This window comes from Hippocampus zosterae, chromosome 15 (assembly GCF_025434085.1).
Source record: "Hippocampus zosterae strain Florida chromosome 15, ASM2543408v3, whole genome shotgun sequence".
In the NCBI taxonomy this organism is placed as follows: domain Eukaryota; kingdom Metazoa; phylum Chordata; class Actinopteri; order Syngnathiformes; family Syngnathidae; genus Hippocampus; species Hippocampus zosterae.
In genome coordinates, this window is record NC_067465.1 from 15,515,586 (window position 1) to 15,534,847 (window position 19,262).

At 43.8% G+C, this 19,262-nt stretch overlaps 2 protein-coding genes across 8 annotated transcripts in view; one reads left to right on the forward strand and one right to left on the reverse strand.

Moving 5' to 3' along the window:
* snap47 (synaptosome associated protein 47) overlaps positions 1-19,262 on the reverse strand; it is a 415,166-nt gene that overhangs the window by 388,321 nt on the left and 7,583 nt on the right. The window contains exons 4-5 of one of the 5 annotated variants that reach the window (XM_052088518.1): positions 17,196-17,381; positions 16,751-16,843 (exon numbers count right to left, since the gene is read on the reverse strand). The exons of 3 other annotated variants lie outside the window; for them this stretch is intronic. In XM_052088518.1, the coding sequence (XP_051944478.1) occupies positions 17,235-17,381 (147 nt within the window). In that variant the 3' untranslated portion in view covers positions 16,751-16,843; positions 17,196-17,234. Of the gene's footprint in view, positions 1-16,750; positions 16,844-16,928; positions 17,382-19,262 lie in introns of those variants that run through there. One more of the 5 variants, XM_052088517.1, reaches the window with a different exon arrangement.
* higd1a (HIG1 hypoxia inducible domain family, member 1A) overlaps positions 1-19,262 on the forward strand; it is a 177,782-nt gene that overhangs the window by 101,858 nt on the left and 56,662 nt on the right. The window lies entirely within an intron of this gene.

Genomic DNA, 19,262 nt, shown 5'->3' on the forward strand with positions numbered 1-19,262 from the left:
TAGACGGCTGGGATAGGCTCCAGCACCCCCCGCGACCCTTGTGAGGATAAGCAGATCAGAAAATGGCTGGATGGATGTATATATATATATAAATTAGTACAAAAAGTGTTTACAGACATTTAATGAACATATTAATATTAATTCAAAATGAAGGCTGGGCTGGCAAGCAGGGGGGCCATCTGTGGCCCACGTCCCCTACTTTTCTCACCTCTGGTTAAAAAGCCCCACACAAGAGCATTTACTTTGCACCAGCCAGCTTTCTGTACGCACACTTGACTGATGGATCTGAGCCCCAGCTTCTCAGAGCACATATGAATTTAATGCAGGATGGAGCTGTTGTTGGGGAATGTTGATGAGGGGGTCTGGGCAGCGTGAAGGCATTCTCCAGGCCTGGACGACGGTGAGCGGAGAATGGCTTGCGTTGGCCCATCCCCTCGCCAAAAGGCAGTCAGACGCTGTCGACTTGTTCTGGCGTAATTAGAACCTGCCGCAGATGTCTGGAGCATGACCTCACCGCGCGCAACACGGCTTCCCCCTGGGATGGCTCGATCTGGATTCTCCTCTGCCGCTGGTCGACTGGGAGCTCCACATGCTTCCGCCTCATCTACCCACTGTTGGACGTTGTCCAAGTTGTACGGAAGAAGATGGGAAAGATATATTTACTCCTTCGTAGAAAATGTGTATCTGGAGGAAAGAGGCATGAAGAACTAGTTGGTGCAGATACTGGTTGCCAGGGTAATTGATTTCCCTCTTTTTTCACACCCTGTTCAGATTTGCAAGAGAACTGCAGTCTATTCCAGGTGATGTTTGCTGGGTGGAATGATTGATCGCCAGTCATTAAATGTAGCCTTCTTTTTCTTGAAAGTCGTAGGCTCCTCTTCTGTCTCCTGGCTAGGCCTCTACCCCATCCCAAAGAAACATTTATTTATTTTTACTCATTTTGCTTGCTCCCAGGTTTCATTTTAGCGGTAACCTATCACGTGACACAGAAGCGCACCTTGACCTGTGTCAACATGTAGACGGATGTAACAGAGAATCCGGTCATTTTTCAAAATCCAATTGATTCAGAAATGAATAAAATGGAAGTAAGTTATTTATTCTTTCTGTGCCCGTGGCTTTGGGACTGCTGACCTAAGACAGCCTAACCATAAACTCCAGTCACTGACAAACCGTAACCATAAAACCTAAGTCCAAAACTACAATAATTATACTGTACTCGAAACCAAGAATGCCCAAGTCCGGTCCTCGATAGTCCCTCTGCACCCTATTTTACATTTTTCCCTCCTCGAAGGCACCAGATTCAAATATTAGCTTATCAGCAAACTGCAGAAACCTGACAACAATCCCAATCATTTCATTGATCAAGTATATTAATGTGAGTAGTTCATTATTCGAGTCGTTCACTTCAAACAGTTTTGCTCAGACCAACTCAAGGCCAGGAGATGGCTAACATTGGTATTGTTGACATTATGGGCCAGCGAGCTGGTCCTTGGAGACAAACATGAAATGTAATTGGAAACAGAACAAACGATACTGTCCTGTCGCTTTTATATAATTTCTATCCTACTTTTTGTGATGTCAAAATGAATGCTATCAAAAGGTACATAAAAACAAAGTTTGTGGAGGCCCATGGTTTGAAATGATCCACTCACCAGCAAGCTTTGGAGAAGCCTGATAATGAGCCCGATCATTTGTAGCAGGTCTGTTGGAGGGGGAGACATCACAAACAGGCTAGATCAGGGCTCTCGACGACCGGACTTGTCTAGACCTGGTCTAAACCCTCAAGTCGTCAGGGGGGAGGCTACATCTGGCAAGAATGCGTACCAAGAATCATTTGGTCCAAGTTTTGCTGTTAAATGACTTCCCTCCATTTTCTCATCCTGGTCAAGATTTCGGGGGGAATTGCAGTTTATCACAGCTTGATGAACCCTTAAATTTTCCTGAAACATTTTACTTTGCTGGAAGGTACATGAACTTAAGACTCATGACTTGAAAACAGCATTCTTCAGAAGATGTAGTGTTCTGGAAAGCTCCCGACCAAGGAAGAGATCCATTTAACATATATTCAACCTTTTGTGGGTTAATTATTGTGAACATAATAATGATACTGCGGTGTGAATGCATACACGCTAAAAACTTCATTCAATCCACCGCAGAAGTAGTCCAAAATGATTCCACAGGACAATAACAAACCGTCATTGAGGCCTCCATCCCCAAGGCCTCCTCAGCGCCTGCATGTAATCTTAAGGTCATTCATCTGCTGCGTGACCAATTAAGCACGCATGCAGCTCTGCGTAGTGTCAGCCACAAACACTGGAAACATGACTTTCCGTCTTTCCATGGGATTGATTTGCTTGTCACGCTGAAAGAGAATCACAGATTCAAGGGCGCATCGCACATTTACGGATCTCAAAGGAAATTACACACCACTTATTTTCTCCTGGATTGGCTTTTAAAGGGCTTGGAGTCATGGTGTCATTGACATCCGGCGTATATTTGTCCAAGTCATGTCATGACTGCTCTCGTATGCATGTTCCATAACCCGCCGAGTCCCTGCAGAGAATCTAATTACAAGAAAGGGGGCGGGAGGGGCGCTGATTGTTTTGCTCTTATGAAAGGACGAAGCTAAATGTCAAAAGCAAAGAAACGTCTGCAGAGTGTAAGGTAATATTAATGAGCAGACACGCGACATTAGCCCTGATGTCAATCGAAACGTGGCCCGTTTGTCCTTCCCTTTGCGTGATGAAGCCTATTTATGAGCTAAATATCAACTCAAGGGCACTTGGGGTCAACATGTCCAATCGGTTGATTACAAAAGGCAGAAACATCTGCACTCCATAAAGTTAGGAAAGTCACCACCAGAGACGCGCTTTCTCATTTTTGTGGGATAACAATTTGGCTCCATAACCTGTAGCCAAGAGGCGGTTCATCAAAATTTAAAGCTATGAAGTACAATATCAGCACAATCTTTTATGTGACGACGTTAGACAAAATATTTCCTCTGAAATATAAGGTCAAGTGAATTAGTTCAGTCCAGGATTAAACCCCAAATCATAAACCATTATTAGCTGCACAGGCCTTGTTTTGAGTAACATTTTAACATTCTTTATTGTAAAGAAGTATAAATAGAAGCGAATTAATGAAATACATACAACTAAAATACAATTTTAATTCAAATCAAGCTTCATTTGTAAGACAATTAAACACCTTCCTTCAAACCCCCCCCCTCCACCCCCATTAGAAAAAAAAAAAAAGAAAAAAGATTCCGGACACTATCAACATTGAATTGTTGACTGTTGGGCCCATTTGGACTCTTTTGCTCACCAAATTAGCAACACCCACAAAGAAACATAACCAATATTGATCAATTTAAGTGTGGACGCCTGTCTCATAGTCGAGAGGTTCTGGGTTTGAATCCCGCCGAAGTGGTCTTCTGTGATGTTCTCCTTCAGCTTCCATACATGCAAATCCAAAGTGACCAGAGCGCTGAATGGTTTTTTTTCTCTGTGTACTATTTCATGAAAACTAGTGAAATCACGCAAAGTAAAATTTACAAAAAACATTTTTATTAACAAATATGAAAATAAAAATGTCAAAAAAAAAACAACAACAAAATTTAAAAGACAATTTACAGTGATAAAATTAATTATAATTATGGTGAAAGTAACCTTTGTTTTGAGCTTTCCTGTTTATTTTAAAATAAATGATTTAACTAATACTGTACGGCCGTAATTTAATTAAGTGGTGTTGCACATGGTGACATACTTTTTTTCCGTAGCTGGTAACCTTTTGAGATGCCATAAAGATTGTGTTCGTTTTTTTATGTTTCACACTTACCTTTTTTCAATTTTAATCGAGGGACTGACACAATGAGCAAAAGAGAGTACCAGATGGTTTTTTGTTGTTGTTTTTAACTGAGGAAATAATCATAACATTCTCCATGCCGACAATCATGACTGAAACGAAGCTGATGTTGGCCGGCATGGAGGCGCACGTACCGCATATCCACTTGTGTGGCCCACATCCATCACATGTACTCGGTAGGACATCATTAAAATAACAAGTTACCACGCTACGCTTCCCTACTGTGTCTGACGGTAGCGTGCTGAGAGAGAACATTTCCTCATTTGAGCTCACCTATGACCATCACATGGAACTGGATAGCATTCAAAACTAATAGGGTCCTGGCTTTGATTCTGAGAATTAATGTAGGGACGTTAGATTACTTCAGAATTGTCCCCGAGATCGCTACCAAAAACAAAGGCGTCCCGATTGGACCTTTGATATAATCCACGCCCAGCACTTCTCAGGGGAAAACATTCAAAATAGAAAGGGGTTCTTCCTTGGATAAAAAGGCCTGCTGTCTGTAAGTTGTATTAGAATTCGTATTAGAATTCCTCATGCGTAAACTGACATGTTTTTAGTATTTCTGACACTTGACTACCCCTACATCCAAGATCTCGTCTGTCATCCATTCATTCATTTTCTGATCCGCCTATCCTAACAAGGGTAGCGGGGCGTGCCGGAGCCTATTACAGCTGGCCCTATCCCACCCTGAACCGGGTGCCAGCCAATTGCAGCAATCCTGTTTGTAGGACAACAAAACAAATAGGCTTCTTATTAGGCAAGGAATATTGAAACAAACGCAGTGCCTTGGTTGGCTCTGAGTGCAATCGGGTCCGAAATAAGGAGCTGAGTGACAAGTGGGGCCATACCAGGAAAGTGGGACCTTATGGCACACTCCTGCTTGCAAATGTGAGCAGTGCCTCATGCCCAAAACCTGTAATTTGAACATCAAAGCCCACCATTAATGATCCAAGTGCAAAGTCACTTTGAGATGTACCCCTTATCCTATTGAAAAACCACAGAGGAGGTGAGTGACACACTAGGCCGTGTACACATTAACGGGCATGTATACAAAAACAACATATCGACTTGGCTATCTTGTCACCCCTCATTTGACATGAGACAATTTCATTCTGGATCCGCCCCACACATGCTGTCCGTGGTCGGTGTGGCAAGTGTTCATTATTAAATAGACACCAGACATATATCATACTATATTTGTAGAGGTAAATGGTTAACTGTTTATGAAGGACACCCTGAATTGGTTGCCAGCCAATCGCAAGGCACACAGATATGAACAACCATCCGCGCTCACACTCACACCTAGGGACAATTTGGAGTGTTCAATCAGCCTTCCACGCATGTCTTTGGAATGTGGGAGGAAACCGGAGTACCTGGAGAAAACCCAAGCAGGCCCGAGGAGAACATGCAAACTCTAAACAGGAAGGTTGCAGCCAGGATCGAACCGACGACTCTGCACTGTGAGGTCAACGCGCTAACCACCAGATAGATAGATAGATAGATAGATAGATAGATAGATAGATAGATAGATAGATAGATAGATAGATAGATAGATAGATAGATAGATAGATAGATAGATAGATAGATAGATAGATAGATAGATAGATAGATAGATAGATAGATAGATAGATAGATAGATAGATAGATAGATAGATAGATAGATAGATAGATAGATAGATAGATAGATAGATAGATAGATAGATAGATAGATAGATAGATAGATAGATAGATAGATAGATAGATAGAGTTCCCCAGAAATACTTTCAATTAACAATGAATTTTGACAACCATATGTCAAATAGTACATAACCACAATTATACAATATACGTGGCAAAAACAGTCAGCAACATTGTATAGTGCAGAAAAGATATGTTCCATTTCAAAGCAGAGTGACACAACGTCAAGCACCTCAAGCCTAAACATTGCTCAAAACATTCAAGATAAAGCCACACTTTACAAAGACAAACAAGCTGATAAACTGCGCGGATGTCAAATAAAAGGGATTAATTAAGTACTTGCCAAATCTGTTCTTGGGCAGGGAGTTGTGCAGCTGCATGAATGGGAGTGAAAACACGGTCGTGGGCACACACAGGGAACAATGAGTAGGCTGCGAGATGAAAGACTCCCCAAGGCCTCACTGAGATAAGAAATTTATTACTTTTTTTCCCTCCAGCGTCCTTCAGTTGAAAGAAGACAAATTGTACAGGATCGCCGAATGCATAATGAAAAAAACCCCCATCAATCTCTGGGTTAAACTAAAGTTAATGACCTCAGAATTTGGCTCATCTAGCTGTAAAAGGTATTCGTTCATGTCGGGAAAACAGTCTGGGTTATGCGTAAGAATCTTAATTATTCATACACTTAATGACGAAAGGAAAAAAAAACAGTGAGTGACTGTTGCTAAGTCAGTCAAGCTTACAACATGACGCTTCCACTGACCTCTAAAAACACGGCAACCAGGACCACGTGGCTGGCCTCCTTTGCTTCACACCAACGATAGTAACAAGACCCGCCTGACTGTAGCATTCCGCGCTAACAGCAGCATGCCATTATTATTATTATGAACAGTTCAAATGTTGGATAAAGCGAATACAAAGTGTTTGGAGGTCTTAAGAAAGCATGACATCAACCATTGTGGAGCAGACATGAATGCAATGCAGCAAGTGGTGGCACCACGATGAAGTCTTTAAGGCCGCTTGTGTGAGAGCAAGTACGAGGTTCAAAGGCTTCTCGATGAATGACAAATTATATGGGCCTCGCTTTGAAATCAAATCTCGGAAAACTCCTAACCGCTGCGTCGCTGTATTGTTCCAGAAAATCTTCCACATCACATGCCGTCTGGAATTGTTTTTCACACAAGAAGCCCGGCTGCCGCTTCCAAATATTTCAACGCTCCGGACTCTCAAAACATCGGTCGACCACAGGTGCAAGTTTCCCATACCAATTAGTCGAGGACTCCACCCACAAATTTGCTGTCCAAATAAACCGGTGGAACCCGTAAAGAATGCGCATTAAAAATGGAAGTCACCGTCTTTGATATTCGCTGCTTTAATTGGAACCAGTCACGGTTTCCGACACTAAAAAGGGGATTCCTGATTGAGGGACGCTACGTTTCCTGTTTGCGGGAATGCGTCGTTTTTTTGTGTGTGTGTTTTTTTTTGTCGGCCTTCGTGGTTGCATGGTCAAAGGTTCAACGCAGACCTCGAGTCACAAGGCCCGTTTACCCGCTTGGGTAAACGTCTGGGAAGCTTTTTTTTTTCATACCTCACCAGACTACGTTAGATTTCTCTGTGTACATGCGTGTACTCCATTCCATCTTCTCCGATTACACAGTTGCTGGCGGCCTCCTCTCATAGTTGCAGAGAGAGAAGGAATTTCTATAAAGTCTGTGTTGCCCCCCCCCGCGCCAAACCTTGAAATTATGGAAATCAATTTTCCTCCAAGGAATAGTGAAACGTGCTGCATAGACGCTCTGCATGTTTCTTTTTTTTTTTGTCAATGGATTCCAAGCGGGGTTATGGAAACTATGAAAAAGTCATTAGAGTTACTTTTGATTTCGTTTTGACTTTTGTTTTTAACATCTGACAACTAAAGTTTCTTCACAGTTGAAGAATTGATGACATGTTCATTCCACACTCTTCTTCTGTGGATTACAGTTGCAACAGGGTGCAAAAATACCTTTATCATCATATATGTTATTAATTTCACCGGCCATTTTGCTACTTGCTGTCGACTGAAAATGACATCACAGTGTCTAAGTGCTCAGCTTCCGAACATCACGTGACCGAAAGTAGGGGATACAGGTGAGCCGTGACGCTCGTTACCTGAGCCCTTAGGCACTGTGATGTCGTTTTCAGTCGACAGCAAGTGGCAATACAAGGCCATATGGCCTCTGCCTGAGATATTCCACAAATGCTATATTAATGAGGATGCCCGGTTTAGACTAGTGGGGCACATACAACATATTATTTAGAACATTATTTACTGGACTTCCTCTTGAAAAGTGTGAATGATGACAGAATTATCCATACTACATGCTATAAACTGATAAAAACAAGTTGTATAACGTTTTAAAAATACACCTTCCCCCCCAAAAAATTCATACTCCATCATTTGAGATGACTGAAAAAAATTAGGATATTCTTGGCCCAAGTCAAGGTTGACTGATAAGATAACCTTTATTTGTCCCACACTGGGGAAATTCTACAGCAGCAGAACAACAAAGTGTTGCATGCACAAGTAAATTTCATCTATGCTGCATGTTATACATAAAGCATATTTGACAATAAAGATGACCTTGACCTTGACCTAAATGCTTCAGAAAAAGAACTGTAGACAGTATAGAATGCAATATAAGTATAAGATATAGCTATAAACATATATGCAACTGCATATCTACAGCATGCTTTTTACAATGGTAACAGGTTTTCACGTATGTTTATTCAGTAGCCTGATAGCAGTCGGTAGGAACACACTCAATCATAGCTTTCAGCTTAGCTAGCATCCACCTGTTGCCAACCTCCTCCAGAATGTCCAGGGAGCAGCCCAGGAGAGAACTGGCCCTCCTGACCAGTCAGTCGCTCCAGTCTCTTTCTGTCCCGGGCCGAGATGCTGCCTGACTAGCAGACTCTGCCATAATGGATGCCCGAAGCCACCACCGAGTAATAGAAGGTCTTAAGGAGTGACCCCTGAACCCCAAAAGACCTTAGTTTCCTGAGTAGGAAGAGGCGGCTCTGTCCCTTCCTGATCCTGATAACATAGAAAGCATGCATGGAAGTACGTCAGGGTTAATTATGTGTCACCCCATGAGTGTGTTTTATATGGCCCAGGCTGGAACCGCTATTCCGCCGCTGTTATCAGGTTTTTAATGACCCCTACAGAATCGCCGTCCTCTGGATCAGTAGCCTGCTTATTTACTTTGCGCACTAACCGACAAAGACTATTTTTAATCTGGTGAGGTGGGAGGGTTGAGAAGCCACATCTTTAATTGTAATCACACCGGATGCCGGAGCAACAACCCCGGTGTGATTGTTGTTGTCCTCTCATTATGGAGTCAATTTCGAGAGGATTTTGAAATACAAAATGCAGAATTTGTCCCGATTGGCGAAATGGGGGTTCCGATGCGGCACGGGTCAAATTGGAGTTTAGTATTTCCGGTCACTGATGCACTGGTGCACTCGCCTTACTTTGGTGCAGGCAGCGTGGGTTCAGTGACCGCTGAACGTTGAGTATCAATGGTTTGTCTGACTCTATATGGGCCCTGAGATTGACGGGTGAGGAGTTCAACTCAACAAAACTGTATTTATAGAGCAATTTAAAACAACGACAGCTGTATACAAATTGCTGTACATGGAGCAAATATCATATATCGACCAATAAACAAGAAAACAATAAATTAATAACAAAGACAGAAGAAAGCACAAAAACAATCAAACTAAATTTCCCCAGTGTGGGACAAATAAATAAAGGATATCTTAAATATCAAGTCTCATGCTTAGTCAAAAGCCAAAGAATTAAAATGGGCTTTATGAAGAGTTTTAAAGATGAGCAGCGAGGGGGCTTGCCGAACATTCAACGAGAGGTCATTCCAAAGAGAGGGACCAGCAATGGGAAGGCCTCGATCCCCTCTGAGCATCAGCTTACTTCTCTGTACCTCTAAAAGTGTCTGGTCGACACACCTGAGGCACCGGGTCATTTAAAGATTTGAAAACAAATAATAATACCTTATAAAGAACTCTAAACTGTAGAGAGAACCAGTGAAGGGATGTCAGAGTAGGAGTTATGCGGTACCTCTTACGAGTCCCAGTCAAGAGGCAGAGGCGAGCAGCAGCAATCTGGACCAACTGGAGATGCTAAATGGAGGACTCATTGACTCCAAAGTAAAGTGCATTACAGTAATCCAGCCGGGATGTGACTAAGGCATGAATTACTGTTTCAATGTGCTCATAAGAAAGGAGAGGTTTTTGCCAACAGTAAGTTGGGATAGGCTTCAGCTCACTTGCGATCCTCAATAAGGTAGGTGGCATAGAAAATGGGATGGAATGTAGGGGGCGTAGCTTGCAAAATGACATCATTGAGCTGCCTCTTGGGATGGCCTCTAATTAATATATGAATACAAAAAGATATGTTTCAATCAGTTTCTACCAGCTCTCATGTTCACTGCTGTGTGGGTTAATGAATTTTTTTTTTCATTAAATTAACCCCTCAGGGACAGCGGTTACAACAGTTAATAGCCTATCATTGGATTGGATTGGATAAACTTTATTGCCAAATGTACTTTATGTGTAATATACAGCACAGATGAAATTTCTTTCCATCATGTTATCAGGTTACAGGTTATCATTATTGGTTCACGAAAGGGATAAATTAAATAATGTAGTATGATCAAGAACATGTTTTTTTCACATAAAAATATATAATGTACATATATAACATTGGAAATATTGTATCCACATTCTATGAAAAAATGTTTCATATAACTGCGCTTTGTAAAACGTAAAACATTTTTAAAAGGCAGTTTACCTTTGAATAACTTTATCATTAAAAGTTTAAGAAGTTGCATTCTGCATTGTATTAACCCATTTAAATAGGCATCATTCGCGGACAATGTTTTGTGTGTGTGTGTGTGTGTGTTGCAAACATGACACTTTGTGTACCCCTTGCTTGGACTCCAGCGTTTTTGTTCTGGGAAGGTTTTTCTCCCAGTTCTGACATTAAACCACCAGGCTGTCATCATCCTATTTCCTGAAACCAGAAACTCCCTCAGCAAATGGAAAGCCGGGCAATACCTGCACAGAAGAGGAGCGCCAAAAATGCAGCCAGACATGGTCAAATCATTAACGGATTAGAGGTTATGTTTTTTCCTGTACATATGATTGAATTGGGGAACAGATGGATGGTTGTTCTGTAATAAAATTTGACACAAATCTTTCATTTTTGAAAATAATACTTACCAGTATTAAAGTACGTTCCGCCACCCTGTTCACGATAAGCAGTGTCAAAATGAATGGATAGGTGAAGTCAGAATTTAAGGTGAGTCCAAGATTTTTTTATTAACCCGATAGCCCAAAAGTATGAAGAAACTGGTAGATTGTTGTCACATGTAGGAGAGGGTCAGTACTTGGGAATATAAAATACCGGAAACATTGTCAACATGTTTACCCCAATTTACAAAATCATGTTAGATTGCTGTCATGCAAGACATGGCCAGCACCCAGTATTTGCCAGAAATTCCAGCAACTCTTCTAAATTTACAAGAAAGAACATTTTGCAAATGTTATATGTGCATATCTATATATCTATATCTATATCTATATATATTCATTCATTTTCCGATCCGCTTATCCTCATAAGGGTCGCGGTGGGTGCTGCAGCCAATCTCAGCTCTCTTCGGGCAGTAGGCAGGGGCCACCCTGAACCAGTTGCCAGCCAACCGCAGGGCACACAGAGACGTACAACCATTCTTGTTCACACTCACACCTAGGGACAATTTAGACTTAGAGTGTTCAATCATGCATGTTTTTGGAATATGGGAGAAAACCCACGCAGGCCCAGGGAGAACATGCAAACTCCTAGCAGGGAGGCCAGAGCTGGAATTGAACCCGCTACCTCTGCACTGTGAGGTCAACGTGCTAACCACTGGACCACCGGTCCGCCATAAATAAATAAGTAAATATTGAATTTTGCCAATATTTTGGAGTACGAGTACCTTTTCAAGACATCTCAGAGCAAAACGAGCAATGTGAATTGATAGAGAGTGAAAAACATTCCAATGAATGATTCCTTCCACACTATTTGTCTTCAAAGTCACATGGCTCCACATTGCGGAAGGCCAGGGCACCCACATGTGTGCCTTCATCGCCCGCAATTGCCTTCTTGTTGACTGAGCGGCCATCGGCGGAGTCACAAACGGCCCACAAACAAGGCGTCAAGGCCGGCCCAATCCACTTGAGTATCCATACCATCCGCTAAGGGAAAGCCCGCTCTCGTGTGTCTGCGGTGAGGATGAGGCTTCCGCCGCCGCCGCTTCCTCGTGCTGCAAGGCTGCCCGGAAACCACATCAGCGTATGTGTGTGCATGTGTGTGGAGTTCCCACGAGAATGCGGTATGCGCCTTTGCCCTGTGCCATTTCACCATGCTGAATGACTGAGAGGGAGCAGACTGGCCAGCCTTCCAGAATGTTAAACTAGAGCTGCAGCAACCGTGAAGTGCATCCGTTTTTGCAGTTTGCCCAGTGTTTTCAAGTTTGTCACATAGGAATCGACGATCGTAGGAACATAGGAACGACGTCGTCTTGTTGACTTTCAGGACAGGAATAAAAGACTGCGGCCAATTATTAGGTTATTCATTCGCAAGTCCGTGCTTGTTACGTAATTGTTTTCATAAGCACTTGGGCTGCATTTTAAACACATTTATAATGGTATTGTGAAATGGCCACACAGAAGAAAAACATTCATTCATTCATTCATCTTCGGAGCCGTTTGATCCTCACTAGGGTCGCGGGGGGTGCTGGAGCCTATCCCAGCTGTTTTCGGGCAGGAGGCGGAGGACATCCTGAATCGGTTGCCAGCCAATCGCAGGGCACATAGAAACGAACAACCATTCGCACTCACACTCACACCTAGGGACAATTTAGAGTGTTAAGAAAAACATTTAGTTCATTTTATTACACAATAGGGCGGCCCGGTAGTCCAGTGGTTAGCACGTGGCTTCACAGTGCAGAGGTACCGGGTTCGAATCCAGCTCCGGCCTCCCTGTGTGGAGTTTGCATGTTCTCCCCGGGCCTGCGTGGGTTTTCTCCGGGTGCTCCGGTTTCCTCCCACATTCCAAAAATATGCATGGTAGGCTGATTGAACACTCTAAATTGTCCCTAGGTGTGAGTGTGAGCGTGGATGGTTGTTCGTCTATGTGTGCCCTGCGATTGGCTGGCAACCGATTCAGGGTGTCCCCCGCCTACTGCCCGGAGACGGCTGGGATGGGCTCCAGCACCCCCCGCGACCCTAGTGAGGATCAAGCGGTACGGAAGATGAATGAATGAATGAATGAATATTACACAATATTCAGTGACCTATGAATATGTTGTACTCTGTGCATTGAAAACTCTAACAACGAATTAAAATTAATGGAAGTTAAAAAAAAAAATCAAAAACAACATTTTAAAAAAGTAATTATTAGGAGAAATCCCAAACTAGTGAAATTTTCAGGAATTTTTTTCCACAAATAAAAAGTTCCCGACTTGCATTTTTTTAAGCCTAGAATCATAAAGGACAGAAGAGATTGGTGCCAAATGTAGGAGGTGGCCATTAATATGTGTGTGTGTGTATATATATATATATATATATATATATATATATATATATATATATGCACACACACACACACACACACAGTATATACATACACACACACACATGCTAGGGGCTAAGTTGTCTGGGGCTTTATGCCCCTGGTAGGGTCACCCATGGCAAACAGGTCCTCGGTGAGGGACCAGATAAAGCACGGCTCAAAAGATCCCGTATGATGAGTAAAATACATGGATTTGAGTTTTCCTTGCCCGGACGCGGGTCACCGGGGCCCCCATCTGGAGCCATAGGCTTAGCCCAAAAAGGCAACATGGGTCCACCATCCCATGGCCTCACCATCTATGGGAGGGGCCAAAGGGGTCGGGTGCAATGCGAGCTGGGCGACAGCCAAAGGGGACCTTGGCAGCCCAATCCTTGGCTACAAAAGCTAGCTCTAGGGACATGGCAGGGAAGGAGTCCGAGTTGGTCTGTGAAGCAGAGAAGTTGCCTCCACACACAGCCTGGGTTCTGGTACCAGCTCTCTCGAGAGGGGTTGGATTCTCTTCCACTCTGGAGTTGCCCACGGTGAGAGGCGCAGAGCAGATGTGGGCATATTCATTGCCCCCCGGCTCAGTGCCTGTACATTGGGATTTACACCGGTAGAGGAGAGGGTTGCCTCCCTCCACCTTCAGGTGCGACGGGTCCTGACTGTTGTTTGTGGCTATGCACCCAACAGCAGCTCAGCGTACCCACCCTTTTTGGAGTCATTGGAGGGTGTGCTGGAGAGTACTCCTGCTGGGGACTCCCTTGTTCTGCTTGGGGACTTCAATGCTCACGTGGGTAATGACAGTGAGACCAGGAAGGGCATGATAGGGATGAACAGCACCCCTGATCAGAACTTGAGTGGTGTTTTGTTATTGGACCCTGAACCAGTTGCCAGCCAATCGCAGGGCAAGGGCAAGGCATATATATATATATGTATGTATGTATAGATAGATAGATAGATATTAGGTGTTGTTGCAATTTTTACATACTTACGTTTATAGAAGACTTCATCATGATTTAATTGTTGTTTATTTTTGTATCAATTGTTAATGTCCTTTTATGCGTGCCATCAACCATCACTTAATAGCAGGACTGATCGTAACCAATGGTAATGATGAGGTATTTCTTTGAATTCCACATAGTTTTAATAGTGGTCATTTGACACACAAGGCTGGTTCAGGCATTTCATTGTTTGCCCATGAAACAGATAAGACACGCTCACAATGATGACAGACAACATTAGAACTTTCAATCCAACTTTTCTAATCTTAATAAGGAAATTGTCTTCTTTTATGCAACACAAGGTGCAGATGTCACCTTTTTACACACATACATGACTGTAAAGGAGAAAGATATGTTTCAGTATAGCATGCTCTTTGTCTCCAGCTCTGATAAGTCACTGTATTTTTGTTTGAGTTTAAGACCATCTGAAAATGATCATTTGTGAAATAAAAAAATAATGTTTATGATGTTTGATCCACTGCAAATTTGGACAAACGTAAAATAAAGCTTAGCTATAGTGACTGTAAAGCAGGGATGTCAAACTCATTTTTGCCATGGCATTCATGTCTTCCCTCAGAGGACCGCCATACCTGTGAAGTTGTGTGAAAACATATCAATGTATTGATCGCCTCATATTATTAGCACATATTGTATAGATGGCAAAACTAGTTCTGAAATTAAAAACCAGAAAAGAATTTTAAATAATCCTCGTCTCACCCTCGGGTGGTGTCCGTCCCTCATTCAGCTCGGGTCCTCTGCCAGAGGCCAAGAAGCTTGAGGGTTCTGCGCAGTATCCTTGCTGTTCCCAGCACTGCACATTTCTGGACTGAGATGTCCGAAGTTGTTCCCGGGATCTGTTGCAACCACTCATCTAGTTTGGGGGTCACTGCCGTGGCAGGCTGATTGAACACTCTAAATTGTCCCTAGGTGTGAGTGCGAATGGTTGTTTGTTTCTGTGTGCCCTGCGATTGGCTGGCAACCGATTCAGGGTGTCCCCCGCCTACTGCCCGGAGACGGCTGGGATGGGCTCCAGCACCCCCCGCGACCCTAGTGAGGATCAAGCGGTACGGAAGATGAATGAATGAATGAATGAATGAATGCCCCGAGTGCTCCGACCACCACAGGCACGACTGTCACCTTTACCTTCCAGGCTCTCTCCAGCGCCTCTCTTGAGCCCTTGGTATTTCTCATGTTTCTCATGTTCCTTCTTCCTGATGTTTCCATCACTTGGGACCGCTACATCCACGACAACGGCTTTCCTCTGCCCTTTATCTATGATCGCGATATCTGGTTGGTTCGCCATTACCATCTTGTCAGTCTGGATCTGGTAGTCCCAGAGGATCTTCGCTCTGTCATTTTCCACCACCTTTGGAGGTGGTCCTCATTTTGGGGGTTTCCAGTCCATACTCCGCACAGATGTTTCGGTAGACTATGCCAGCCGCCTGGTTATGGCATTCCGTGTAGGCTTTCCCTGCCAGCATCTTACACGCTGCAGTTTTGTGTTGGATCGTCTCAGGTGCCTCTTTGCACAACCTACACCTTGGGTCTTGTCTGGTGTGGTATATCTGGGCCTCAATGGCTCTGGTGCTCAGGGCCTGCTCCTGAGCAGCCAGGATGTGGACCATGTCTGGGCTTGGTGCTGTCAAGTTTTTCATATCTGAGACTTTCCTGTATGTCTGCCACTGTTATGGTAACTGGGTTCTGTTCAGGGAGGTTGCTGTGCTCCTCTCTCAAGGTCACCAGCCATTGTGCACTGCTGTTATGTGCAACCTCCTTCTCCCATATGCCTTTCCAGTACCTTTCAGTTTCCAGTCTTGGTGGGTCAGCTCTGTTGTTAAGACCCTGCCACTGAGCGTACACTTTCGCAAGTTGTGTCGCGGACAGTCTGTTTATTCGTCTGGCCTCATTCTCTTTCATGTACCGCTTTAGGCGACTGGACAAGGCTTGGAGCCTTTGCTTGGCAGTTTCGAGTGCTTCAGGTATGGTCATCTGGATGTACCTCTCGGGTATCGGCCTTTTCATCACACCTCTCTGGGCCTCCGTCAATTGACTCACATCTTTCCGAGCCGCCTTGATCTTAGGCTCCAACCGTCTTCTCCATGGTGGGTAACGTATTTCATGGCTTCCATGGTTGCTCTTATAGCCAAGCATCTCAAGGATCACTGATGCTGAAGCGTATATCAGCTCATTGGTTTCTGTGATCGTTACGGTAGGGATCGCCCTCAGTGCTGCATTCACACTTTCCATGAGACTTTCAGGCGGTACTTCACATAGCCGTTTCAATCGGTTTCTAGGTTGCCAAGCTTTCATTCTCGCTAAGCCTGGTTGCCCTTCATGGAACCTGCATTGTACCTCATCAATCTCAAATTGTGACAGCAGTTGCCGTTTGTGGATGTTGGAACATTTAGCCCACATTCTCTGCATGTAACCCCTCTGACTAGGGTTGCTTGAGTAGTATCATTCCAACAGAGCCATGTTATCGCATCTCGCCCATTGCCCAATATATATATATATATATATATATATATATATATATATATATATATATATATATATAAAGCGCTTCATCCTCACACGGGTCACGGGTGTGCTGGAGCCCATCCCAGCCGTCCTCGGGACATAGGCGGGAAACACCTGGAACTCGTTGCTGGGCAATCACAGATTTGTTTAATTATGAGTCCATTTATTTTATAGGGGAGATTTTTTAAAAAAAAGCTTGGAATATATCAATGTTATGAAAAGTGAAAACAATCTGCAATTTTGATATTTTATCAAGAAAGATGAATTCCACAAATATGATTTGCCTTTGCAGGCGACATAAAATGATGTGGCCTGCCGAATCTGGCCCCCGCGCTTTGAGTTTGACATCTGTGCTGTCAAGGCTCATAAAAAACACCAATGAATAAATACAGAGGTCCATTTGTAAAAGGAAACAAATGTAAAGTGCTAACAGGTTCTTGGGAATCTTTCAGACTTTGGAAGTGCCCTACCGCACGCACCACATGAGCGTTGAAGCTCCATCCGTCCTGAATCGGCATTTAGAGCAGTTTCTTCATGCGGCAGGTGTGCTTCCCGATGGTCATGGAGGCTTGATCGGCGGAGTTGGCCAGGACGGTGAGCGCTTCATCCTGACGTTCCAGCTCTGTCTCAGCCTCCAGGGCCAGGCTCTTCAACTGAAGCAGCATCTGCAGTGCACACACAAAATCTAATAAAAATGAACAAAAAAAACCCCCACTCTGAACTAAATTTAAAAAACGCTACTCAAAATGAAATACAAACTAACAGTAATGAACATTCAAAAACTATAGTAAGCCTGGTTATGACTGACACCATAACAGAGGCATCACTCTAACAATACAGTGAAACTCCTCTACAACGAAATCATGTTTGCAGCAAGAAACATTTCACAACAGGGGGATTTTCACTGTAGCAAATTTTATCTCAGATGTAAACACACACACACATACTCACACACACACACACAACACATATGTTTGTAATCTTTATTTCTATTCCAATACGTAGTGCATAAATATGAGAATGACGTCATCAGGCGCCGACAGGTATGGCAGCCTCGGTCACACGCTCCCTAGTATTATCCCTGTTTTTGTTATTTTCGTTTGTTTTTGGCGACCCTGAGCGGCTTACTTACACGAGGGAAAAGTTGCTGCGCATTAGGGAGTCTACGCTCGGTCTTTTTTCACCAGCACACGAAAATCCACAAGGTTTTTCGGAGCTAATCGCGAGCGGAGCGGCTGCGCTGTACGGAGCATGGAGACGCCGCCGGAGGAGGGGGAAGCGAGCCGGCGTGCTCGTCAAGCTCAGGCAGCGCGGATTTCGAACCCCGCTCCCATCGATCCATCTTGCTAATCTACGATCTCTGCCAAACAAGATGGACGAACTTATTCTCCTCACAAAGACCAACAAAACATTTGCACGTTCTGCTGCGCTCTGCTTCACTGAAACCTGGCTCAGTGACCGCCATCCAGATCCCGCGCTACATCTACCCGGCTTCCGCCTTCTCCGAGCCGACCGCGACACGGAGCTATCGGGGAAATCGAAGGGTGGTGGGATTTGCTTCTATATCAACGAAGAATGGTGCACTGATGTCACGAAGCTCGACGCACACTGCAGCCCGGACCTGGAGTCGCTGTCTTTAAACTGCAAGCCATTCTACTCGCCACGTGAGTTCACCTCCTTTTTACTAGTCGGTGTTTACATTGCGCCACAAGCTAACGCTAACACGGCGATACAAACGCTAGCCGAACAAGTAAACAAACTCGAACTAAAATACCCAGAGTCACCCCTGATCATTTTGGGCGATTTTAATAGAGCACATCTTAACCGTGAACTTCCCAGATATAAGCAGCACATAGACTGTTTCACCAGAGAAGGCAACATTCTAGATCACTGCTATACAACAATCAAAAATGCATACCGATCGGTCGCCCGCGCAGCATTGGGTCTTTCTGACCACAATTTAATCCACTTAATACCTACATACAGACAGAAACTCAAATGTGTTAAACCGGTTGTTAAGACTGTGAAAAAATGGACAGATGAAGCAAAGCTAGCTCTACAAGAATGCTTAGATTGCACTGATTGGGGCGTCTTTGAAACTTCAACGGGCACACTGGATGAATACACAGACACTGTAACATCATACATCAGTTTCTGTGAGGACATGTGTGTACCAACGAAGTCATTCTGCTCCTTCAACAATAACAAGCCATGGTTTACTCCCAAACTCAGGCAACTCAGGAAAGAGAAAGAGGCCGCATTTAGAAGTGGAGATCGGGCACTGTACAAACATGCCCGAAACCAATTGACAAAGGAAATTAACATCGCAAAGAGAAGCTATGCAGAGAGGCTGAAAAACCAGTTCTCTGCTAACGACTCTGCATCTGTATGGAATGGCCTGAAAGCAATCACTAACTATAGAATGCCATCCCCCCAAACAGTGAACAATAAGGGTCTTGCTAATGAACTAAACATGTTTTTCTGCCGATTTGAAAAGGACACCCCCATTTCCCACACACACCCACCTCTACCAGAAACCACTCTAC